The sequence below is a fragment of the Coturnix japonica genome, chromosome Z, assembly GCF_054131305.1.
Source record: "Coturnix japonica strain WE chromosome Z, WE-NBRP24, whole genome shotgun sequence".
NCBI lineage: Eukaryota > Metazoa > Chordata > Aves > Galliformes > Phasianidae > Coturnix > Coturnix japonica.
Genome location: NC_140702.1, coordinates 60,928,569 through 60,956,132, shown reverse-complemented (window position 1 = coordinate 60,956,132; position 27,564 = coordinate 60,928,569). Strand labels below are relative to the sequence as shown.

General features: G+C 41.5%; 1 protein-coding gene across 3 annotated transcripts in view; it reads right to left on the bottom strand.

The window, feature by feature from the left end:
• HOMER1 (homer scaffold protein 1) overlaps nucleotides 1-27,164 on the bottom strand; it is an 85,921-nt gene extending 58,757 nt beyond the window's left edge. For 2 of the 3 annotated variants that reach the window (XM_015848572.3, XM_015848573.3), the window contains exons 1-2: nucleotides 25,749-26,072; nucleotides 5,521-5,677 (exon numbers count right to left, since the gene is read on the bottom strand). In XM_015848572.3, the coding sequence (XP_015704058.1) occupies nucleotides 5,521-5,677; nucleotides 25,749-25,753 (162 nt within the window). In that variant the 5' untranslated portion in view covers nucleotides 25,754-26,072. Of the gene's footprint in view, nucleotides 1-5,520; nucleotides 5,678-25,748; nucleotides 26,073-26,957 lie in introns of those variants that run through there. The other variant, XM_085528834.1, reaches the window with a different exon arrangement.
• Nucleotides 27,165-27,564: the final 400 nt, after the last annotated feature.

Below are 27,564 nucleotides of genomic sequence, written 5' to 3'. Positions count from 1 at the left end.
TAGGATTTGCTGTCTGACTGAAAAAACATCTGCAGCCTTAACTGTCCACAAAACATATCACATTTTCAAATATGACACATTAAAGTCACCAGTAATTCAGACAGTATTCTCCTTTCTTTAAACATAAAGCTGAAGGCCCAAATAAAGCCAGTGGGCTCACAACTGCACTAAGGCCCCCAGGGGACATCATCAGGAACAGCAGCCTGCATCAAACAGGACAGAAGAATGCATGAGACAACAGAGGTATACTTATTAGAAGGACGTTCTGAGGCTCTATTTATCTTGTATCTTTTTTTCCTTCTTAGTACTCAGAAGCCCTCCTTATTAAATAATCTGATGGAAGTCTATAACAGAGCTCTCAAAGTTCATCTGAAGTCCAGCCTCTTTTGCTGCGGAAGCTACCAACAGCAGTATGTGTGAAATGAACTATCCAGGGCACAGTGCAGAAAACCATCCTCCTACCAGCTCAAGCTCTAGCTATTTTTTCTGTTTGCTTAACCCCAACTCACAGCCTGGTTAATAGGAACTAATGTCAGATTTGAGAGTGCAAGTATTTTGTCACTGTTATAATAGTCTTCCTGCAGAAGAGGACTCCAAACCTGCAAGCAACAGGCAGGCTGGAAATGTGAGGACAGGAATCTGCTGCAGTGATTGCAAACTTTCTTGGAGAAATCAGTGAGTTTTCATCTGAGACTGCTCAGTGCTTCAGCTGAGACTACATGCCTGCCTCCTGCACAAGAGATAACCCAGCAGTCTGCATTCAGGTTGGATTACCTAAATTACCTCTTTCCATTTGGTAGGAAGAAAAATAATGTGCTTAGAAAGGGCTGCTACTATTCTGCCCTTTGTTTTCCAACAGAAAATAAATAAGGATGCTCCACTCCAGTAGACAGTATTAGCCTGAAGATAGCAAGTTTCTTGCTGGGAAGATTAGACTTAGATCCCACTGATACAGACAAGCCCTTTCATTAGGTATACCAATTTTAAAAGAAAATCAAGGCTTTCAATTCTCTCTGAATTAAAAGCATTAGTGTGCTCAATCTCTCATGTTTAATTAATTATGCTTTAAGAGTGTGCAGTGCTTGAGCATACTACAGATACAGGCAGTGTTAGCTACTTCTGGAAATACTAGATACTGGTATCTCATAAGCTCAGCTTTAAAAAAAAATAAGGTATTTAGAATTATCACTTATTATTAAACTAGTTTCATCTATGCAAATACTGTTTTAACTGATCTCCTTTATGCCAGGAGATTGCACTGTAGAGTCACTAGTGTAATGAATGTCAAATATGTCATCAACTTTTAAGAATGTTGTTAGTCTGAATGTACAAAAATATCTTAAAAACAGAACAGAGTCAATCTGACAGGCAGACATTTAGCTCTTGAAGAAAGTGATCTTGTTATCTTTAGATTTGGTTGGAATAATAAAATAGCTTTCATGTTTTCCTTTCAGATGAGTTTAGCTATGAGAAAATAGAGCATGTGTCTAACTAGACTGTTCATTTTCCTGACTGCAAGTCCAACACTTGCAAAAACAGCAGCAGTCCAATATGTCAGCTTGTGCGCAAGATGAAGGCAATAATAACTAAGACAGAGTATCTCTGAACCTCTTCAAAGGAAGGTCACTGAAGACCTGGGCTTATGGCACTTATTTACAACCTGTATTTAGCATTATTAATTTAACATATGATTAGGATATTTTCCAAGTCATTAAAATGTAAAGATCACTGATGACTGACTCAAAGCAGAAATACTGCATACATGGCTTATGAAATCTACAGACAAAAATGACTGTTTCTCTAGTCTTTTGTTTTAGATGGACACAAATTACAGTATTCTTTCCAGTTTTGCAACAGCAAAAATAATATCAGAGTATTCACTGGTACTGAAAGAACCACTTTATTTATTCTCCTTTTCTTAGTGGCTACCACAGACTGAATGGAAAGGACAGTGGGATTACAGAAATAAATCAGTATCCATATGCAGTGTTACTGGAGAAATAATGGAGGCTTCCTTACATCACCTACTAGAAAAAAGAACTAAGACACAAGAAGACATGAACTGACTATATAATTAATGAGAACTGAAAGCCTTAGCAACAGCTTCTCGATGTTGTCATGTTGTATTGCATAACAGATTTTATTTTCAGGCTTCCTCTTGATTCCTACCATTGTATGAGGAAAAGCTGCATAAAAGGCATTACTTGCAGCCAGGTTTGAGTTCTACCAGATTATTTGCATCAGGATCTTTCTGTGATGGGTGACAGAGATTCAGATACTGTATGTGACTATAAGATGTATCCTGTTCAAGATGTATCCTGCAAACACATTATGGTCCTAGAACATTCAGAGATAAGTTAGAGGGAAATGCATCATCTCTTGTATCAGGTGTTTTATGAAGACATGGAAGCTTCAGAAAACATTACACAGAGGTGGAACACCAGTGTATGGCTTAAAAAGTGAATAACATATATAGCTGGAATAATCTCATAAAAGAGCAGTTTAATCTACCTAAATACTACACCCACAAGAACCATTAACCCAATCAGTTGTCCAGCTATGCCTACTTCTATGTGAGAGCAATTTACAGACTGAAACTTATGGAAGCTAACATAATTTTGAGTAGGATAAAGCTGTGTGGCAAAGGATGGGTTGTGCTTGGCTGCTCCATCACCCAGTTTACACAACACATTTGTCTGAGCTTCTAGAAAAAGAAAAAAGAAAACCTTTTAAAATGCATCAACGATCTCCACAAAGCAAACTCAAGTGTATCTGAAATGCATGGTAGGATTTCTCAGAAGCGAGTGGAGACCAGACCATAAATATCATGTCCAGTTTTTAAAAAGAACAATGTAGTGATGTTCTGTCTTTGGGTATAGGAGTTCAATTTTATTCAGGAAAGCTAATGAAACCCAAGGAGGTGTGGGGGAGGAAAGAGGAAAGGGAAACAGGATCTACAAACATTATGAAGCTTGTTTGTGGATCTCCCCTGCAAACCAGCACCAAAACTCTTGCTTTCAAGATACTATAAGAAAATGAACAAATAAAATTGAAGTACTGTTCCAGTTAGTAGTAAAGAAAATGCATATGCTCAAAAACAGTTATGGAAAATAGCTAGCAGATATCTCTATACCCTGATTTGAAACACCAAGCTTACGGCTGGCTGGCTGTATAAGCAGTCTGAAGAATGATTCTTTTCCCTCAGGGCTGTAGAGAAAGTAGATAATGAAGTCTTGCTCATGAGGGAAATCTAAGGGAATGGAATGGGCCTAAAGAGTGGAAAGGGGCACGGATGGCAGAAACAGGACTATGACTCAAACCTCATTCTTTCCGACTTTCCTTCCTGTAGTCCCGATGGAAAGACTGTTCAGCAGCTATTACTTACCAACTCACTACTTAGCACCTAGGCCACTGTAACTGAGTAGGCACATGCTCTTCATTCTCTCCAAACCCACAGGGTGCTGTAAACCTCATGAGCAATGTGGCTTTCAAGAAACCCTAGCAGGATCATCTATTTATTCCTTGAGGGATGAGAGCTGCAAAACCAACGTAGTCTGACAAGCAATTCTGGCAGCTGGCAACATGTAAATTTCAGACATTTTAAATGTAAAATTTGTTAAAAATATAATTATTATACTTATTATAATTATTATTATATATTATATTTATATAATTATTATTACTTTAGTTTCAACACTAAAATTAATTTGCACAATTTTTTGTCTTTTGCCTGTGTAACATTTCTGTGTGAGTATTAGACAATATCAGGCATCGTAAGCTCAAAAATCACTAGTTTTACTGACACCCAACTGTATGCAATATAGCAGAGAGGTAATTTGGATGCACCCTGAATTCACAAAAGCTCTGAATTTACATTTAGTCCTTCATACACACAAGACTTCATATATACAGATATATTAAAAAAGATACAGCTATAATTAAAAATAAAAGTGAAAACCTCATAAAGTTCTTTCAGTGGTCCTTCTGGTATTCAACTGTGTGTTTCAGACAGTGTATGTTAATCATGGCGGGAATCTTAGATCTTAGATACATTGTGCTTGAGAAGAAAACATAATTGAGATTGTAGCAATTAAAGAGGATAAATAAAAACGACAGATTGCGTTATCACTAAGCCTTGCCAATTGTACTATAAATACAAAGGAAGTGCTGCAGTAGACAAAAGATCTCATAAACAGATGAAGAACTACTTGATGTAACTTAGCAGTCACACTGCAAGAACTGTAGCTTTAGACAGGCAACAGAATTCTCTGTATTGAAAGAATTTTTGTACACTGAACAGATCAGTTTGGGTTATGGACTACAACTATTAGCACTGATGTTATACAACATCAAGTTGAGATCCAAAAGTCTTTTATAAATAGTCATTTTAAATTTAAAAAAAAAAAGAATGAAAGAAAAAGGTATCCTAATTATCTGACAGAAGCAAAAACCATTAGAAGGAAGGCTGGGAAGGGAAGACAATAAAGACAAAATTTGGAAAATGTCGGTTAGCTTCAATATCAGAGCCTCAGTCACCTAAGAGAGTATCATACAGAGAGCATTGATAAAAAAAGTCCTAACACTTCTGTGTGATAGAACACTTAATTCCTCAACCAAAGTAGCAACACCAGAACTTTAAAGATGCACAATAATGGTTTTCAGCTTTCAACAAAGCCAAAAAAGCTCCATGAATACTGTTATACTTCAATAAAGAACTTTAGTTCCAACCATCATATTAATGTGCACATCTCCAGAAGCTGCAGTTGAAAGTACCTTGAAAAGATTACAGCTTTTGATAACATTTTGTAAAACATTAATGTTCTAATTGTTGAGATTCTTGACATGTTGCTTGCAAAACTACTGTTTTTATACACACTTGGGATAGAACTTAAGGAACAGTCAAGTGTTTTCCCCAAGTCTTCTAAACTGCTATCTTAAGGTTTCTTACAACAGCAGTTCAACACATTACCTTTCCCAATGTAAAAAAAGGGAAAAAACAAAACATAACCTTATCCCAAACTCAACCCAAATGACTTCTGCTAACCGTTTGCTTTGGAGAGCTTTAAGAAGGGATCACCGAAAGCTGTACTGCAAAAATTGGAAGATTAAGTAACAAAGAAGGATTTGCAGTGATTACAGGCACTGAACAGATGTCTTTCATAACCATGAAACCAATGACTTTGATACATCATTGGATACTGAGAGATAAACAATTTATTGGAACACTATTTGTAGTTTTTAGTACACCTCAAAGGCAACACCTTTTTGATTGCTCAATAGGTCATCACTTAAATTTAGCAATGGATTTATCAAAGTCTATTTGAACACTTAGAAAACAGTATTTTCCAAAGAACACTTAAAACATCTAACAAAACAATATAATCATTTTTAACACATCACTCATCTCTTACTCAGATACTGACAAGAGCATCTGAGAAGATATACGAAGGACATCAGTCTGCAAAATAAATACAAAGGTCAATTAGGAAGCAAAAAGGTTTTCTCTAAAATAAAACTTACCTTTGAGCCATCCAAACTGATTATCCTGTAGACATTTCTTGTGCTGTCATAGAAGTACGACACAGTAACAGCATGCTTGCTGGTGGGAACCCAGTTCTTCTTAGTGTTTGGGTCAATCTGGAAGACATGAGCTCGGGTGCTGAAGATAGGTTGTTCCCTGAAGGAGAGAAAGTTAAATTCATGAACATGACTGGGACGAAATATTGTTGCATGCAAGTTATCTACCAGTTGTGCCCAGTAGAATACATGTATTTCATTTACTTACAAAAGTTCTTAGGAAAAAAATATCATGTGCTGCTGCATTCAGTAGATAAACTGCATTAATATATATATGTACAAGCAAAATGCAAGCCTTCAAAAGCAAAAATGGCACTTTGGAGTGTGATGGCAACTGTGGAGTCAGATAAAGCTTGACATCTCTCAACAAAGATTCATCCCTGTCCCATCACTCCTCATCCACAACCTTCCATCTGTCCCTTTAAGCTGTCATTAACACATGTAACTTCTCATTTACTGCCTACTGCAGGATGTGTGCAACTTTGAACACCCATCTTCTGAAAAGCCTTTCACTACTTTGATTTTTCAACCTCAGATTATAATCCGAAACTGAACTGACTAATTAAATACAATTACTCTAACACTCTGACCATGCCTAGGAACAATCTAATCCTTGTGAAACACTCACTTTTTGGAGCTTCCCATCTAAATGTTTTCACAGCAGCACTACATACGTACAACATGAATGGTTCAAAGATAACTGCTTAGCAAATTAACTTCTGAAAGTTAAAAATAATAATAATTATTATTATTGTGACTTATTTTCCCTCTTGATCATTATCAAGACAGGTGGCCTGGAAAGAATACTGGGATACAAACCAAGACATTTAGGAATGGGATCAGGAAAGCCAAGCCATAGTTCCAAACTCCTACTGCCTGCTGCATTGCCATCTATGAGCTCAGGCTGCCCAGGGTCCCACACAACCTAGCCTTTAACACTCCAGGGATGGGGCATCCACAGCTTCTCTGGGCAGCCTGTGCCAGTGCCCCACTGCCCTCTGAATAAAGAATTTCTTCCTAACATTTATTTTATGTGTACCCTCTGTTAGCTAAAACCATTTCAGCTTGTCCTACTGCTAAAGGCACGTGTAAAAGGTCTCTCTCCATCTTTCTTACAGGTCTCACTGGAAACAGGTAATCTTTAAGGTTCCTTCTAAACCAAACCATTCTGTGTTTCTAGGTAGTGTTGCATGAAATAAAAAAAAATACTTTAGCGTTACTATGATGGCTGTCAACTTAAACTTAGCTCCATTTTACTGACAAATAGATAGCTGTATTCTTCAGGGAATGCTTCATGAAATAAAATAATAATAATAATAATAATAATAATAATAATAATAATAATAATAATAATAATAATATAAAATAAAATAAAATAAAAATGCACTACAAGCATCTCCATCTGGGTTTAACTTTGTAGACATTTTAATTACTTTTATTTTCCCTGTTTCTAGAATGATAATAAACATACCCTTTGTCCCTGCCCTCATCGCCCTTTCAGTAAGAGGTTAAGCACTTAATACATTTTTCTGCCAAAAATAAAAGCAGAAGAAAAAAAAAAAAAAAAAAAGTCTTGAACTAATCACAGTCAAACAGTTCTAATCTGGCCTCCTTATAAATGTGTATATGTGAACCCTCAGTAACATTTCTGCTGTTTGGCAGAGACAGCACTCAGAACCAGCTGTCTCCAGTAGCAGAACTGTATTCCTCAGCTGGAAGGTACAGCTACTTGAAGCCAGTCTGCTGGAAGATGCAGTGATCTTCTACACTAAGTGTTAGAAGAAACGATCTGAGGCATACAGAACAAACCAAAGACAGTATTGTTTCAGAGAAAGGTGAAGACTTGCAGTCCAGACAGATGAATGTATGTGTTATTCCTCCATACAAACATCAGAGTACACTTAATATCAACTAATGTACTCCTTATATCACCTAGTTGCATAAGGCTGGCTAGAAGTACTCCCGATTATTCCTGATCCCAACCCCTTGTACAAACACAACAATTACGCAGTAATGACTTTCACAGCTCTTTTGTTTCAGTATAATCTTTACATTAATTGCTTTTTTGAATGTCTAGAACAACTTCATCATACTTAAAAATTCATTCTCACTTTCAATATTAGATAAAAGCATCTTCCATTTACCTCCCAGTTAAGCATACCCAAATGTAATGTGATGCATATTACCATAATGCAACCAGTTACTTAACAGTGAGGCAGTTTAAGAGCTCATCAACACAAAAAAGATAAGAATCTAAGAAGCTATCCAGAATTATCTGGAGGAAGACTGATATTAGAAGGAGAAGATGATGGTCCTAACTACATTAACTAAAAATGCAAAAGAGCTGAATCTAAATCACAGCTGTGAGGTTAATAAACACACTTCTGACCAGAGCTGCTATCCAGTTCTATCACAGTACCAGATCTCATGCAACTGAAACATTCAAAAGCTAAGATTTTTCTATGTAGAAGCTAGTTGAAAACTATACAACTAAAGTGGTTAGGAGTGCCAGTAAAAGTTCATTTGATCAACCCTAAAAAAATGATGTTCTTCTGCACTGCCAGCACGAAGACCTTCCATAGCCCAGCAATGTCTCTTGCATGTCACCACCAACTTATCAGCAACGCATCTCAAACAAACCAGAGCACTTTGCAAGGCATGCATGTCCAAGAGTATGCATCGTATTTAGATGCAAAATGTCATTAACAAAACCTACATGTGCTATTTTATAACTTCTGACAAACAAGTTACAAAGCATTTCCATGATCTGACTGAAGCAAGAGGTCTGCTGAGTGACAAGCTGTCTCCATTCTGCGATGACTGAGCAGTAAGTATTGCTACATCCATGGCATAAAAAGCACAAACCAATTAGATAAATCATAATTTTGCCAGATTACTGGAGTAATTAGGAGTTTTGTTCAATAATGATGCTAAACTTCAGATGCCTCTAAAATATGTTTTGACACTTTGATGATGAACATTTATACTGATTACTTCTTCACACAAATGGAAGTTACCTTTTTTCTATGGGATGAAGACTGTTAAAGAATCTGTCACTGATTTGCCAGTAAAGCCCTTCAAAGCTTCTGTACAACTACATCATTTGTACTTTTCTGTGGCAACACGCAGCAGGGATACTTTCATTTTAGATTTGCTAAGACATTCAGACGTGAATGTAAGTTAATATGTAAAACAAATACAGTATTTACAACTTTGACTCACCAATCTTTACTCTGAGACTTTCTGTTCTTCTCTTATCCAAAGAGGACATGATGCCCTACCAGTTTGGAAGTTCAAATTAACTCCGTGGAAGTGGCATTACTTATTTAAGAAAAGAGTTCCCTTTTTCTCTTGTTAAGTGCAAGATACAGCATATACGTATCTCTGTGTGTATATGTCTACATATACACACACGCATACACATATAACTGTAGTTTTGCCAATACAGAGCTGCAAGGCAAGAGAGCAGATTTAAGTAAGAAACAATCCTGTGGAAACTATCAGTTTGTTTCTCTTCCCTCTCTTTCAGCTTTCCCTTAGCATTCTTTCATGACCACAAAGTACTTAGTACTCAGTGTTTACTACTCATTAAATAGTAAGGACCAAGATGAGAACTCACCACTATATAAAGAGTCACTTAATTTCCACAAACATCCTAAGCAAGAAAAGTAACCAGTAGCCTGCCACAGAAACACAGACAGACTATCAGAAAAGTCTGCTCAGGCATGACAGAAACACTAAAGCTAATATGCTGTCGTTAATTAGTTTAGATTGCAACATCACAACGGTCAAACAGACCAAAACTAACTCAATAGTAAATCCTTCTGAATTTACGTGGCAATGAGAGAGCCAAAGAAGTGGGAGAAGCAGCACACAAGTAAGTAGAATCACACCATTTATTTTCCAGCATTGATAAAGAAATCTATTTGTTGATACATGAGCAGCATTAGCCTAGGCTTAGGAGGCAGGCCTGTGTCCTATAGTTGGTTGAATTGTGCCTTCAACCACTTTTTCCATTTTGATATCTTAACATCTGCTTTTTACCTAAAACAAACAAACAAACAAAAACACAAACAAACAAAAAAAACAGGCTAATGAATACAAGTCCCTATGAGTACCTTCTTCTATATCCAAGATTAATTAAAGCTTTCAAAATGAAGTGTAACTTAGTACAGAAGGTTAGAAAGAACTCTCCTCACTAACCCTTGATTGGATTTAAAAAGATTATCATTCTAGCATCAGTCACTGGTGTGCCTGATAATTCCAGATTGTGCCAGCACTAGTGCTAAAGGCCACCATTTCACCATACTGCCATGCTTTTGTTTACCATTACTCCTAATTTATGATCATATTGTTTTAATATCTACATCTTCATAAGACAGGGTTTCTGTTTTCTTAATTACTATAAAATCAGAAAAGCAGGTAAAATTTTCTACTGCAATAGCTGACATCCTACTTGCCAGCCCCTCCAGCATACTAAAAAAAAAAACTAATAATTCTCTTGATGTTGGGCTAAGTTGACATGGCTTTGGTAGAAGAGGTGTTGCAAAGTGTACAAAATGGACAGGAACCAACTTGTGGAGCTGTAGTTAGAAAGCAGGAGAGGGATTACAGAACGCAGAGGCATAGTAGTAGTCAGCCAGTCAGGGTCTGGAGCTACCCAGCCAGGGACAGAAGGATGACAGAGGAGTAGTTGACTCTGGGGAGATGTTGGCTTGCAGAGGAGTAGCATAAGGAACAGGGACAGTAAAAGAAAAGAAGCCACCAGACACTAAATCCTGTTGTGTGCAAGAGGGAGCTGTGCGGCAACTGCATAAGGGGACACGGATACCAGGAACAGGTTAGAAAGGTGCCTGCAGGAAAGATTAAGTGATTTCTGTGTTTACTTAATCATGTGTCTTCATGCTAATTGACAGTAAGCTAAGTAAGTTGAAATGTCTTGAATTAAAATAGTCCAGTGTCCACACCACTCCTGTCCCTGCTCTTGTCTTAGTCATCCACATCACTCTTGTCCCCACCACACAGACACACACATAATAAACCCAAAACATTTTCTGGGATTTCAAAAGTGTTGAAATACAGCAGGAGTTATAAATCCTCAAGCAAATCTATTTTCCCCAACCAGCAGGACAAAAGAGGATGAATAAACAAGTCCAGCATGATGAGGTTCTTCTACTCAGAGCTAAAAGAGCTCTCAAGTATCCAAGTAATAAAAAGTCAGTAAGAATGAACATTTACATTCCTCATCTCAGCCATTTCTGTTATCCTGATATGGATCTTAAAAACTTTAACTATGGTTTTCCAGCGTGCATTATCCATAATTCCTGTTTTGGAAGGTTGTTTTCAAGACAAGTCCAACAATATCTGCCTATAAGTTCTTGTCATCACATCTGCAAGTTGCAAACAGAGTAAGACATCACTCTTCAGATTCCAGTCCCAAGAGGTTCTGAAGGAGATGACAACTTGCATATCCAAAGAGAACAGGACAACATTCCTGTGCTCAGATGTGGAGTACAACCACATGCTGAGTTCTCTGTTCACAGTGAAGCTTGGAGAACAATTTTACTGCCCTCAGATCGCTCAAGCAACACACACAGAAGACCATGAGATATGGCATCCTGCATGCTTAACATACTGTGGCAATCCCAAGGACTGCAGGTTCTCCTGGTAGACATAACACGTTCTTGCAGGTGGTAATTCTGCACTGAGCTCTGAGTACCTGTACCCAAGCTAATTTCCCCTTCTATCAGAAAACATTAATCTTCTGCATGACCTGTTGCACTCTTACTGATTATCCATAGGTTTGGGATTTAAAAAGAAAAAAAGAAAAAAAGACCATACCACCTTTTCAGAATGACAATACATCAAAGTCACAACTCTCCCATACCTTAAAGAATATCCTCCCTGGCTCGTCTGTAGGACAGTCACAAGCTTTTGTTACTCTAAGCAACTTCGTGAGAGATACTAATAAGAAAACACATTTAAGAGTGCAGCAACTGTCAAAATTAGTTTGTTGGCTATGGCATCCAAATATAACCAGTGGTTTCTCATAAGTCAGTGTTGACAAGCTCTAACACAATACAAAGCAATAGCAAAACACAGAATTTAGTACAAATGCAGTTCAAAAAATGCTGTGTGAATATCTGAAGTCTGATAAATACACAGTAGCTTACAGTGACAGCATTGAGTAAGTTTGCATTCTTGTTGTATGGAAAATAGTCTAATACAGAATCTTAATCTGAACAGAAGTAACAACTGCCAGCTTGGAGCAAGAACTAAGATTATAAAGAATTTGAAACATATTTGTGTATTCATGAAATGAGTTAAATCTTAAGATCTTGCCTTTGATATTTTATACATATAAGAAGTGCTTCAATGTCTTAAAGAGAGATTTGAAAGATTATGAAAGAAAAGTTACAATCAAGCAACCAGATGGAAATCTCTTCCACACCACCAGTTGTTCATCTACTTCCACATTTATGTTCTTAAGCCAGCTTTTACTGGCAGTTTCTGGGTTTAAGGCAGGTTTACTCACCATCAGTAACATTTGTTCCCAAAAATCTTATAAAGCTTTCCACATTCAATTGGAAGTTACTATAAAGATACGTATTCTTAACTATGTAACATTCAGTGGCTTACTTTATACAGTATATTTTAGCACTACATAATACAGCACAGAGCTGTGCCTTCAAGCTGTTTTCTAAACTGTTTTGTTCCCATTTAATATTAGATCTCTGACCACTTCTGAGTTACTGTATCATCACAAGTAATAGCAGCAATTTGTCAGGAGTTGAGAAGAGAAAAATGGGCTAGAACATTCCATTAAACCTTTAAGGTTAAGGAAAGAATACTTTTAACTGTGCCAGAAACAACACTGCATTCTGTTAGATTTTCAGGGATCTGAAGTTTTGATCAACTGCAGCGCTTCAGTTTGAAATCCAATATTGTGCAGTACTTAATGGTCATAACCCAAAGGAAGCTAGAAGAAAACAAATTTATTTATGTGTTCAAATTCTCTTTTCAATGAAAGCTGCTTTCTGTAACAGGTGGACAGAAAGGAAAGTCTTGCCAGGAATCCACAAGGCCCGGCTTCAGTGTGTAACAACACACTGTAAGTTACTTCAGCAGTTGTTTACTACTGGAAATGATTCTGTGAAGGGCTTGTATGGGAGTATCTTCCATGAGAAGACTCCAGAGCAGTGGTATTACTCCTAGTGAAAGCAGACGACAAGCACATACTTCATTTTTGCCACGGTGATCCTAACTTATTATGTGGCTAACCATTAATCAGTGTGTGGAAGAAAACAGACCTGGGGGTGTGGTGACTATGAGCCAGCAGTGTGCCCAGGTGGCTCAGGCAGCCAGTGGCATCCTGGCTTGTATCAGAAGTAGTTGCCAGCAGGAGCAAGGAAGCGATCATCCCTCTGTATTCAGCACTGGTGAGGCCGCACCTTGAGTACTGTGTTCAGCTTCAGGCCCCTCACTGAAAGGAAGACATTGAGGCTTTGGAGTGTCCAGAAAAGGGCAACAAAGCTAGTGAGGGGTCTGGAGAACAAGCCTTATGAGGGAACTGCAATTGTTTAGTCTGGAAAAAGCACAGCAGAGACCTCACAGCACTCCACAACCTTTAAAGGTTGTGGCAAGGTGAGGTTCAACCTAGCAACACCTATGCCTTACAAGTACACAATCAGGAGCAGACACTAGCTTTATGTAAAAGAATATACACAGGTATAGGGTAAATTTGACATGAACAAGCAGATGACTTTATCAGCAAAAATAAACAAATTTGTATGTCTCCTTATATTTGTACGTACCAATAAATAAAAGTTCTGTATGACACAGGAGGCAAGTAATCTCGAAAAGCAGGGCAGAAAAGAGTCTGGAAATCAGATCGCATAACATTTTGGCACATCTGCTAATGTGGATGACATCTTTTTGGGCATGCAATCCTTTAAAACAGTCCATTCCGTAAAAAAACAAAGCAAAACAAAACAGAAAAAAAAAAGAAAAAAAAAAAAAAAGAAGAAGAAGAAAAAAAGAAAAACAGTCTATGTGCTAGTCTCAAACTAATGCTCAGGAAGCCCCTGAGATGTTCCAGAGGCAGAAGAGAGAAAAGAAAGGCAGTGGATATTCTACAAGCATGCACCGCAAGACAAATGCAGATAGCAGTAAAATGTATTGTTAACATACAGAATCAGGAGTTAGGACTACTATGCCTGAAAATGAGGGTCTTGCTATTAAACATACAAACCAACCACATGAAACCAACACAATGAACAGAAGAGCTACGAGAAGATTCATTTAAACTCACTTCTGTATCTGTTTCTTGTTTGTAACAGGTTGGTGAAGCTTACCCTAATTAAGAGAACATTCCTTTCAACTAAAAGTTAATAGTCTGTGATTGTTTCCAAGTCCCCCACTTGGGAGCTACAATGACACAGCACGCTGTGCCCACAGGCTCCATCAGGAGCTATCTCCCTACAGCATCACACATCCGCTGTTTGATTCTGTTAGCAAGTTACTTACACAGCCTATCCATCGACAGGTACCTGGCTTTAATAACATGCAGTGCTGCCTGGAGTCCATCCCTCCTCCCAAGGATGGGCAACTGATTTCTAAACTTGTAGATAGTTGTTTTTCCACACCTGTTTTTCTTCTGAAACAGCATATAAGTTGGGTGGCTGCAATCACTGAGCAGAGAACAGGTACAGAGAGGGACATGCTACCAAAAGGTTCTCCCACCATGATCATAATACAGCTTTCACCTGATCTGTCTTAAACTGTACTTGTGTTACTTTGCACTCAGAGTACCTATACCTGCTCACAGATAATAGTTCTTGGCAAAATTTGTAATAGTAAAGAGCATCTTCCACAGCATAGATTTAATATTAACTACATAACAGATTCTCACAAATTTACCAACAATGCCATGGCAGCTGGCAAAGCACAAGATAAAACAGTGCCCAGGCACTCACACTTCCTAGAAAACAAAAAAATAGTCAAAAAGCACAACGAATTTATTGTGGGGACAGTGGTGGTGGATGGAAGGGCACCAAAGAATAGAGTAAGTCTTAAACGGGGACACAAGTGTCCAGGCTTCAAACCTCTCAGACTTACCTTTCTACCTCATTGTAGGTCACTCGTTTGACCTCATTAACTCTTTCTTCATCCCCTCCCCCTCCACTCTTTGAACACACACTTTTCCAACATATTTCAATAGCACTTCTGTTCAAGCAACTCACTGTCTGTGAAACTCTACAAAACAGCAGGAACAAGACTCCCAGAATACATCAATGCTAGCCTACAAACCACTTTGTGCAGCCCACCTAACAAGCAAAGCAAACAGGCCTTCAAAGTCCTGATCACAACAGAATATGCTGAATCACACCTGACACTAAAGCAGCAAACTTCTACATTCTGAAGAAAATATATAAAACTAAGGTTTATATACTAGAGCAAGAAAAAAGCAACAAAATCAGGTTGGGTTTCCAGTATAGCATCAGTGAACATAGAGTTGCTTGATTCTTGATTGGCTAAAGAGTTTAAAAAAGAAGTAAGAAACAAAAAAACAAGATACCTTGATATCTGTAAGATGTATGTTGTGCTGTTAACTTCATTTTTAAAAGGAAGAAAATAAATGAAAAATCAACTTGCTACCATTTCTATAAATTCTGGTATTTTTTAAGATCAAACCTGGGAGAAAAGCCTTTCATCCGGTGCCACCAGCTACTGCATACTGCTGAAGCTCTGCAGGTAGGCAAACATGGTTGTTACCAGAAAAATGCACACCAATAATTTAATAGTGACTACGGAAGCTTTCCTAAATTCAGTATTTTCTAATTTGATATTCAGTGAGATTTTGTGTCCTCCATCAAGTCTCATCATAACCTGCGTCGAACTTCTCATTGCTATATTTCAGGGTACGTAGCAACAGGGATAAAACTGATGTGTTTGTCAACTGAAAGATATGTAGATTTTGGAACCTCAAAAAGGAACAGAAAGACAACAAGGTCACAGAATCATTTCATTAAGTGCTTCCTCTGACGCAATCAGCAATTACATGGCAGACAAAGATAATATTAAAAAACAAATATTTTTAGATGAAATTAAACTTAACTAATGTTTTTCAGATCATCTTTGACTTCAAGAGAAAACAATCAACACTAGCCATAATTTTGATGAAGAGATCTCTCAGCAACTTGTTCACTTATAGGAAAATAAGGGAGTACCTATCCTCCTAGATTAGCATGAGGCAGCTGAAATTTGTCCCTAATAAACTTTTGTAGCCAAACAGGGTTTCCACATTTGCCACCAAGATTTTTAGCAACTCTCCCTGCAATGAATGCTTCTTCCAGTGTTCTTCCACTACCTTCTTTACTGGCTTTTAACTCCTATTTAAATTCATTGTACACCCTCATGCAGAAATACCCACACCTTCTTACCACTACTCACCCCCATCAATCAAGTCCATCTCACCTTCTTTATCGCCAAGGTACTAATGTTTATATGCCTTCTACATATGAAAATGCTTTTTATTCCATTTGGTCTGACATTTGTTATTATTTTTATTTCAAACTTAAAAATCACAAAACTCCTACTTGAACATTAAGAAATCGTCACTTAAAAGTCAATTTAGAGAGGTTTTCCACTTAGTTCTCAGAAAGACACACCTTCAAGCAAATCATTAGAGTGATTTACACTGCAGACACCTCTGCGCTGAAACTACACTCCCATCAGCACCAGCCGAAGTATCTCAGCTTACATGTGCAGAAGGCAGAACAAACCAGGCTGAATAGAACCACAGAATCACCAAGGCTGGAAAAGACCTAAAAAGATCAGCCAGTCCAACCATAGACACGCATGTCATAACTAACACCATCAACCAGTCTTCCAAGAATTCAGAATTCCTTCCGAGATGCTACAGCTACCTACTATGTTTCAAAAAGAATCATTGGCCCACATCACAAGATAAGAATTGGATTAGTTCATTTGTGTCAAGGAACTGAATTAGACTCCTAGAAAGGTAAACAAATTAATTTTATATTCATAGGTAACAAATCAATTTGTATCATCCCACTGAGCACTGCAGGAACTATAAAGACTCTTTAATTCATTCTGAGTAGGCCATTATCATGCCAGCAAGTCCCTCCCTCTGGATAACTTACAGCCTAGTAGACTGCTGAATGTTGGAAGCAGAGGCTCATCTCTGATGAGCCATAACTGCAAGTGACAGATCTCTGTTTCCCTGATTGTTAACACTATACATATGCAAAACAGGTTCTGAGACATATCCCGCCCCTGACAAGGCTCTGCAAGCAAAATCACCCAAAGCATTCATAGTATGGTTCCAAATCCTGCTTCCCCAGCTATTCACCTGTCAGGTCACCCAAAACTCATATGTTAATGTCCAAGTAGGGCTTAACTGAACCATCAGATAAAAGTCCATGTATAAGAAGCTGGCAATCTCTGATCTCTAACAGGTTTTGCATTTAGACAAACAATACTTATTATGCAATTGAACTGCTTAACCTATGTAAACAGAATGTTATGAGTAGGAAGTACTAATACCGTATAAACTGCAAAAAAAATAGTATATAAAAGCAAGTGAAGACGAACAATTCTTTAGGAAGGTAAACATCATATATATGACTTAATTTAGAACAAACTTTTGTAGTTGCAGTTAAATAATTGCTATTTAACCTTTTTCGTCTTCATCTGACACTTGATCATGATCACTAATTCTCCAGACCTCTAGCATAACAGCATACTAGTTTATCAGCTCAGTGGCATCTGAAGCCAGAATTATCTTTTTTTTTTTTTGTTAGTTTTTTTACTTACTAGTCACCATGACTGTCAAATTCTAGTCAAGAAGGTTAAATGCCATTGTGCCATCCTGCTTAGGGATATCTCTTGTTCAAGACAAAAGTAGTTCCACAAAACACCTCTTCCCAAGCGATGCGTATCATTTGCTGATAGGAACCCTACCACTACTTAAGTCTAGATGTTCTGCATGTCTGGGCAGCAGGCTTGCTAAATCACACACATGAAATTCCTTTATGTTTTGTAGAACAATTATTGACATGGAAGAGGCATATACTGGGGTGCTGACAAAGCACTTGGAAAATATTAACTAGAACCTGAAAATAATTTAAATGAGGATAATTTTTTCTTGCCTAATTGTAGATTACCTCTTGCTTATAGTCATATAAAGTCAGAAAAAATACAACTGGTGCAAAAGCACAGGTTTCTCAATATCTAGGTCAACTGGCCGAGCAACTGTTGAGGGCCCCTGTTATTTTACACAATAATTTTGACAGCAATATCACATAGCATACAATTTTTGAATATGCCTATTTCTGTTGGCAACAAAACCACTTTGTACTCTAGGACCACCCTACACAGCATCATAGTCCTCCAACCCAGTGTTGGAGAAAACACATATAATGGTTTCTCCAGTATAATCCAGTATACTCTTTTAGATTTTTGTACAGACAAGCCAGGTCTAGCAGACTGTTGGAAATTAACAAGCACAAGAAGTAGGAATTGTGAGAACACATGTCAAAGATGATTTATTTCACCAACACTTCACTGTAAAGTGTTGACCATATAAATGTCATTCTTCAGTTTTCAAAATTCAAGGAAGATCTCATACATCTTGCTACAAGAATAGCTTCAGAATTAATTATGAATTCAAGACCATAACATACTCTTGACAGAACAAGACATTTAAAAGCATGTTTTTGAAAGTTCTAGAACCTTTGCAGTATTATCTATTAAGGTTTTTACTATGAAAGACACCATGAATGGGAGAAAAATGCCATTGCTCAAAAAGCTGGAAGACAACCTAATGGACAAGTCTCAAAAACACCTTCCAGACTTCAGCTTCAAAACTGAGGAGCAAGCTAGGACATGTACAGCTCTGGCTCTGAATCATTGGAGGTTTTTGGATCACATCATGTCAGGATAAGTAGACATTGCTACAGAGAAGGGTAAGCCTACCCTACCTGCATCAACACTTGGCCTATGCCAACTCATGTACTTGCACAGACACGTAGTAGTAACTCAGTCAAATACTTACCGGCATACTGCTCAGTCAGCTATTTGTGCTATACTACAGACAAGAAAAAGAAGTTCACATCTGTTGTCCTCTCTTCCTGGTGCCAAGCTCAGTGAAAACTGGATGATCAATACATTGACAAAGTACGCAGCCACAAAAAAGGACAAAACATGGTCTGTGGACTGTTTGCTTGTATAGGGAAGAAAAAGAACCTGAGAAGAACTGCATACTTCAAACACTTCCCATTTTATTCGGGTAAAGACATTACTCAAAACCAGTCTTACTGATTGGAGTCACCATGCCTGGAGGTTTTCAAGAAAAGGTTAGATGTGGCACCGAGCAACATGGTGGTGATAGGTTGACAGTTGGACTAGAAGATTGTGGTGGTCTTTTCCAACCTCTGTGATTTTATGCTGTTTCTTAAGATCACTCGTCTGTAACTGATAAAAAAAATCATTGCAGGGATACTGGAAATTCAACATATGCTCATAACTGGCAAACCAGCATTATCTATTGCATACTTCAATACCGTCTGCCTAGACCAAATTTTTTAATGATGACTGGTATTCACCACATATATGCCAACAGAAAAATGTGACAGAATGCACTATTGCCAGAATTATATTTGTAAGGCAGTTCCAGAAAAATCAATACTATATTCAAACACAATTCCATTGCTTTGCAGAATGGAGCAGACAACATTAACATTACCACTGGGACTCTGTGCTGATGCAACAGAGCCCAGCACTGCAAGACCCAGATGGGATAAAAATCACAGCTTCCTCTAGCATCCTTTCACCTCTTACCTGTCTTGAACATATTAATTTTGTTGGATCCTGAACTGCCGAGCCTCAGGAAAAATAAAAACTAAGATGCTCAAAACAGAATCAGGAAAATAAACCTATATACACAGTCGATCTGAAAACTGACATGTAGTGGTGCACTGCCTCCACACCCATAGCACCTTATTTAAGGCCAGACACATTTCAAAAAGCTTTGCAGGTAGAGTAGCATGAAACACCGAAATAAAAGCCATGCTTACAAAATCTTCTACAGATGGCTTTTTCATAAGAAATGCCTTTAAATATACATTTCAGCCTAACACAGTATTTAAAAAAAAAAAAAAACAAAAAAAACACAAAGGAAAATGTACAAAGTTCCCTTACTTTTAAGTAGTACATAATAATTTGTTTCTGTGCTCACTACTATGCTTACTTGTTAGTACAATTATAACCACATAAAGGGCTGTGTCACATACAACAGGCACGCTGGTAGAACACAAGCACACTGAATTTCTGTGTAAGGATATGTCTACAGTAATGACTTTCACGTCTGCTCCCATTCTCACTGGGTACATCTACAGCACACTCACTTCCTTGCCTCTTAAATAAAAGAGCTCCTTGTCTACAAAAGTGAGCAGCCCTTGACACTTCAGGCCTTAACAACTTCAAACTTTAAGATATCTAAAAGAGTGGAAATACTGAGCTTCTAATCTGCACATGACACTTGCACTGTTTAGATGGTCACTGATCTGGAAAACACTGGAAAACCATAGGCTCAACTAAAACTATGTCCCATGCACCTTTACTACTGAAAACCTAGCAACAAGTCAAAGTTGCATTGCTAGGTAATGTCTTCTCCCTGTAGCACACTAACATATCAGCATAGATTTGGAAGGCTGTAATTTGAAGAGTGACCAGCTAAGAGCTTTACATCTAATTACAGTCCTTAGAGACAAGCATGAAAAGTAAGTTTTCCAACAAAATTTCCATAAAAGCACTGACTTCCACTTATATCAATTAGCAAGCACAAATGGTCTAATGCCATTTAGGTGTCATTGCCTCCTCTAATTAGAAGTGACAGCCCGTTACAGTATATTGGTCTGTTAAGATTCTCTCTGGTTTCAAGACCACAAATTTCCACAAGGAGAGGCCGGACATGCAGCTCATGGTCCTGAAAGATGATGGTAGTAATAGCAGGGTGAGACACCAAAAAGACAGACACAAAACATTCATCTGATGTTTGCCTGGAGACACTGTGAATAATCTCAACATGATGAATTAGAAGGATTTACACGTTTCGCAGCAAAACTAGGACTTCACTCAAGAGCTGGTCTGTACTTTCTTTAAAATGTGTGGCAATATTGGAACAGATCGAATGCAGCCATAAGGTATTACAAATCCCCTCACTAATTAGCATGAAGATATCCCCCATGGCAATCAGGACACTTGTTTATGTATTGCCCATCCAGAAAAGCTGTTTAAGTCTTCCCATGCTTATTTTATAGTCATAAAACTGCTGTGACAGAAGATAATTTAGGCAGGACTGAGGTCTCCGTGCATTACTGTCTGACAGAAGGGTTTATTAACCATTTAGTGCTGACAGATATCCATCTGTCCAGGTATTTACACCTTACTAACTTTTCTAAAGGACCATCACTGTATGTGGGTATCTGTATTAAGTAGTGCTGATCTGTTTCCGTTAGACCCTACACAATCCTACAGAAGACAGCATAAATTACTTGCTGCCACTGCTTTCCCACAAGAAGCATCTCATTTTACACCTGAGATAGCAGAATGGCCAGGAACCGCAGTAACACCAAACTACCAACAAGGAGCTGCACCTTCTCACCCTTTTATCTGCAGTATTTCTGTGTCAGAGGAGCACAGCTGAAGGAACTGTTGCTAAGAGGAAGCTTTGGGAGCTTCATTAATCTGTGTGAGAATGAAAAAGGTCAGAGAACTTGAGTGAGGTCAAATCTGATGGTTAACAAAGATTCTGGCTCCTAACAGTTTTATATTGCTTGTTATCCAGCTAAAGAAAGGAAAACAAAAAGTTTAAGGTCGAGAATTTCATTTGGAAACACCTGAAAAAGCAAGAAGTCAACAAGTTGCAAACAAAAGCCAGTTTCCACAGCAATATTTGTCTATTTCATATGCTCAAGCTGTGTAGGTTTTCACATAATTTTAGATTTTAAGGCTCCAAACTGGTTTCGTAAAAGTTATTACAACCTTGAGTACAGAACAATCAGTTCCCCTACAGCTATAGAATGCTCCTATCAGACTGGGACCCTACACACTGAATGCCTTAAAGACACGCATCTGACCGACCTTCTATGCTTCAACAAGGGTGGGAACCATGAATGGACCAACCAATAACTGCCATTTTGCACTGACTGACAAGAACTAAAACGAAATACTTATTTCCAGGCAACAATAACGTTAATAGGTACATCTTAAAATATTCATCTTCCACAATACTCTCTAGCCAGCTTAAGAACTCCAGTATTGTAATTCTGCCATCTCAAACTGACACATACCATAACCATCTCTGGGAAGATAACATACTAAATATAGTCCAAAGTGAAGAGAAGCTGAAGTCTTTATAAAGACACCTTGATTAATGTGACATGACAGCGACAAGAAGATCTAAAGAAACTTTTACCTTGTAATTCCTTGTCATTCAGCATGAGTGAAAAGCTAGTAAAATGAACTTGGATACTCGGCCACAGAACAAAAGACCATAAAGAAAAATTGTTATAGAGAAACTACACATCGATAAGCTAGGAATTAATCGAAGAGACTAAGTTTTACAGAACATCAGATTCTTGATTTTGGTAGAATTCATGTCTGTGAAGCCTCCATACTGCTTCTAGCATGAACTGTATCCACCACGACTTAGCAATGATGGCATCACAGCCCATGAGTATCAACCTCCAAATCCCCTGCCACCAGCTCAAGTAAAGGCAGTGCCAATGACCAGTAAAATAAGGCAGTAATTTGCAGCTTCCAAAATAAAATTTAAATCAGCTGTGTATACATTAGTTTAACATTATTAGTATGTTTACCTGAGATCTGCTTCTTTGGGATTTTTAAAATAACCAAACCTTTGCTCAAAGATGACCAACTGTACAATACTACCTCCTTTTTTAATTATTATTATTGCTCAATACTTTTGTATTGGCAATACAAAAGCAACACATTATGAACCAGCACAGAACATACTGAGTTCTGATTTATGTAAAAGTCAAGGCTTTTTTACTGAAGAACAGTCATCCAGTGGTTGCAATCCAAGAGAAAGGCTCGCACTGACAAATGGCCTGCACTGACAGTGACTACTGCTCAGAACTTCTTATGCAACCAGGAAGGACAAAATAGAAGAGGGAATGAGAGTGGCAGGTAGAGGAACCAGAGCAGACGTGTACTGCCCCTGGAGCTTCATTTACCTTCTCCTGTTAGTGAAGAGGGATACACACACATACATCAGGGATGAAGTACAAGGAACCCGATAAGCTGTTCTCAAGCTTCAAGTTTCTCACTGCAGCTTCAAGTATTTCACTGCAGTACAACTTCAGAGACCAGCAATGTACAGCTAGGTATGCACCACTCAGCTGCTTCATTTGTCAGATGGTACTCAACCAGCCAAGCAGGGTCAGTTATACTGGCAGAACAGGGAATTCTTTATAATAACCCATAAAGTAAGACAGCCATTGCTGATTAGCTAAGCTATTATTTCTACCCAGTTCCATTTTTTTCTTTGCCCAGACCATGGATAAAAGCAAACTCTCCACCATCCAGATACTACAGATCCACCATATGAACTCATGCATGATAGCAACCGAATATACAAAGATTGTTCCGAAAGTAATGCATTCTATTTATTTCCATGGGGACCTCAACAGATAGAAAGAGCACAAGAACTCCATTTGATAGAGAACATTTTCTCTATAAAATGCACTTTTTCAGCACAGTCGCTACCATTAGCCAACCTGCACGGAGCAGCAGATCAAGATGCTCTTCATTTCGTGGTCTGACAGCTGTGCAGAGCTGTCCCCAGCACGATTTGTCTTTCACACCACTACTGCCACTGCTGAAACACACCTCCCACTGCCTCACTCTGCTCACATCCACAGGTTGCTCTTCACAAACTTCCAGCAAGTGTCTGTGAATGTCAGTGGGTGCTACCTTTTCCACATGGGGGAATTTAATGCCACACCTTCACTTCATTCACACTTCCATGTCAGACGCCATTTTGTCAGACCGCCCCTCTACTGCCATCTGGCACAGCAACAACACGGAATGGATTATTAGGGGGACAGTTCAAGCTTTCCTGCCATACCACTGACACGTGCCCTTGATGCCGTGATCCAGCAGAATAAAATTGAAGGCATTACTTTTGAAGCAGTCCTCACATGGATGAACGCATGATTATCAGTCATTTTCCAACCTGCTTCTAACGGGCTTGATTTTAAGACCTTAACAGAGTATCAGAAGACTATTTTTATAACTGCAGTGTTAAGATTCTAGTACACGTTGGTCTCAAAATAGCCCAAAATCCATAGGGAACTGCATTTAGATGCTAATTCAAAACAGCTTTTGAAAGAAGACTCTGAACATCAGCAAATGCCCAGTACATAACTGCAGGTCTAGAGGGTTGGCACAGGCTTAGATGTGCTCCCCCAGACTTGCATGGCAGGGGGGGCCACCAATAACACACGCTCAGATTTCTGGTTATCTCCATCTTGCTAAGAGACTGTCTGCAAAGGAACTCAGTTGCCATACCTCAACGTGCATCGTCTGAAGGCTCTTCAAAACACAAGCCAACAACTTTTGCCATCTTGACCTCAGTGTGCCAGGATATCACCCTGAAGTCATCACAAAAACATCCCTGCATTATTTCTCCAAATATTTTTTTTTGCATAGTTCTTCAGTATTCAGCCTTTTCACCACTCTCTACAGATACCAGTTTGTTCATTGAGAAACTGCAGCACTCATGCACCAGCAGCACTAAGTTTATTAAATGGAGGGGGCTCTCAATCTTTTTATATATATATATATTTTTTTTTCCAAATCAGACATTTGTCTTCAGAAAGCTCTGTTAGAGAAAAAACAATGCAACGATGCTTATTACTCAATGTTTTTCAGCATTTGCAGCAAGCTACACCTAAACAGCATGCCTGCAAATAACACTGATTTTAAATAAATGTTATCTTTTCCCATCATTCGAATTTTAAAAGGTGAAAAATTCTGTGCCTGTCCAGCAGCTTTAAGGATAAAGCCCCCAAATGTTGTACTACCATTCAGCCTTTAGCCAGAAGATATGACCACTTCCCTGAAGATGCAGACAACTGCAAGCTTGGGATTATTCTGTACATATATACATGTATATATATTTAATGGAAAATAAAAGCTGAAGACTAGCAAGACGTTCCTTTCTACACCTTGCACAGTGAGCGTGCCCCGCTGACTCGGAGTGCTGGGGAACAGCTGCCACCGCCACCACAGGCAGGTTCGTACATTGGAGAGTTCCATGTGCCTTTGACAGCTGGAGGAGCGATGCACCTGCAGCTCCACGTTACTGCACTATGCTAATTTACACCCAAATTCCTGAATGACCCAAAACCAAACGACTCGAGTTGCAACTCTTACACACTGAGCTACATACAGCGGTCTCAGAAAACCAGAGTCTTGTTGATGCATTAAAAGCCTGCCTCTACATTGCGGTTATCCAAATCACGTTGTGCTTCTGCTGCTTTGGAACATGGACGAGTTTCCACTCCATCCGGAGGTTACCAGGCAAGCACAGCAGTAAGCGTTATTTCATCATCTCTCCGTACAAAGGCGAGATTGCAAACGTGGAAAGTTTCCACAGGTATCTATGCCACTTTTATGTCTCCTAGACCTGATGCAGCTAGCTTCATTTTGAAGATTTAATTCCTTCCCATCTCCTTAAAATTTCGGGCGTATGTCCCCACGCGTTCGGGGGACGCGCTGTGAAGCGGATCTCTTTAAAGCCTCCTTCACATGTGGGCACCTTACACGCCCGATATCCCCCGAAGGCTCCAGGACAACCAGCCCCGGCCGCGCTGCAGCTCTCTCCCCACACCGAGCCCGAGCCGACCGCTCTCGGGCCCGACCGGGCAGGGCAGGGACCCGGCGGGCAGTCGACACGGATCCGACACTCGGCGCTACGGCGGGCAGAGCCCCGCATCCGTGCTCAGCGCCGATGGCAGCGGCACCCGCTCCCCGCTGCTCCCCGCTGCTCCCGCCCCCACCCCACCCCACCCCGCCCCGCCGCAGCCCGGCGGCCCCGCGAGGTGCTTAGAGGTGCTTACCCCATGGCGGCCGGCGGCGCCGGGCACCGGCGGTACCGCGCGGGCCGCGTCCCCGGGGCGCTCCTCGCCGCGCCGCGCCTCGCCGCGCCGGCAGCTCCGCAGCCCCGTGGCGGCGGTGGGGAAGCTCCGCCGGGCTTCCCGCGCCACTCCGCGCAGGCCCGCGGGTCGCGCCGCCGGCTGGCAGCGGCCGAGCCGAGCCGAGCCGCCCGCACCCTACGGAGCGCCCCCCGCGGGCCGGGCTCGCATGGCCGCCGGCCCCGCCGGGCGTCCGCAGGCAGCGGCTCCGGCCCCCGAGCGGGCGTGTGGCGGCGGCTCGGCGTGCGGACGGATCCCCAACCGCGGGTGGGAGGAGGGAGGGAGGGATGGAGGGAAGGAGAGAGGGAGGCGCTCCCCTTTCTCCGCGCGGGGCTGGCGGCGGCTGCGGCGCTTGTCGCCGGGCGGTGCGCGGCCACCGAGCGCTCGGCGCGGCGCCTCAGAGGCGGAGCGGGACGGGGCGGGCGGTGCGCTCAGGGCTCCGCGCCGCCGCTCCCCCTAGCAGCGCGGCGGGCAGCCGTGCATCTCCCCGAGGCGGCAGAGCGAGCCGCGGCACCGGCATCGGGCATCGGGCTGCAGGCGGCGGGCACCGGGTCGCCGCGATCCGCCCGCCCGCCCCCGGCTGCGGAGACGCGGGGCGCCGCTCCTCCTTCCCGCGGCGGGTCCGCGCCTGGCCGTCACGCCTTCTGCTGCGGACAGCGGGCGGGCATCGCGCCGGGGCGCGGCGGGACGGGCGCTGCCAGCGGGCGGGGGGCGGGACGGGCGGCCGCCGCCCGGCCGAGGGTGCGCTGCGGCGGGGCCGCGGGCTCAGAGCCGGCAGCGGGGTGGGACCGGGTGGAGGAAAGGAGGGACGGAGGGAGCGGGCGGGGGACGCGGGGGGAGCGAGCAGCGCGTCAGGCGGTGCCCGGCTGCTGCGAGCCGCTGCCTGCGGCCGCCCGCATCCCCGCCTCCGCCTCACACCTCTGCCTCCGCCCGCTGTGGCGGTGGGCAGGCCCGGCCGGCAGCCGACCCACCGCCCCGGGGCTGAGACCGGGAACCTGGGCAGGAGCGGGAACGGAACCGGCCGCGGCCCCACAGCGCCCGGCAGCCAACGCCGGTGGCAGCAGCCGATCGCTCTGCCTCCATCCTCCGCCCGCGGAGCTTTAAGTACCGCACGTCACCGCGCTCCCTACGCACCGACGTCACGCTCTGCTCCCGGCGCTGACGTCACCGGGTGCGGGGGATGATGTCAGAGCGGCCCGCGCCGCCGGAAGCGCTTCTATAATAGGCAATGGCGGCGCGGGGGGGCGGCGGGCCGTGTGTGCGGGTCGGCGCCGTGCGGCCGCCTCCGGGCTCCTCCACGGGCTCCTCTCCGTGCTCCTCTCCGGGCCGCCGCCGGCACTCGGCCGCCCCCGCGGCGCCGTCTCCGGGGCAACGCCGCGCCCGCCCACGGTGTGGCGGAGGCGGACCGGGAGCGGGGCGGGGGTACGGCACCCCGCTCCCACTGCCTGCGGGCGGACCGAGCCCGAGCCTGACCCGCGGGGGAAGCGCACGGCCATGCCGGGATCACCCAAGGACGGCTGCTGGCACTGCGTGCCGGCCGAACGGGGACGGAATAAGTCCTTGCTCCTCCACAGACAGGTTGCAGTTTTTCAGGTGTTTCCCTGTCCGAGAAAAGTTGTAGCCACCCCAAGCCTTTTAAACTACCTTGAGTGTGCAGGACGATAGCAGTGAGGTACAGACATCAGCCCCTTTGCAGAAATCAAAGAAGATCCAGGTTTTACCCGTGGATTGGGCATGGCGC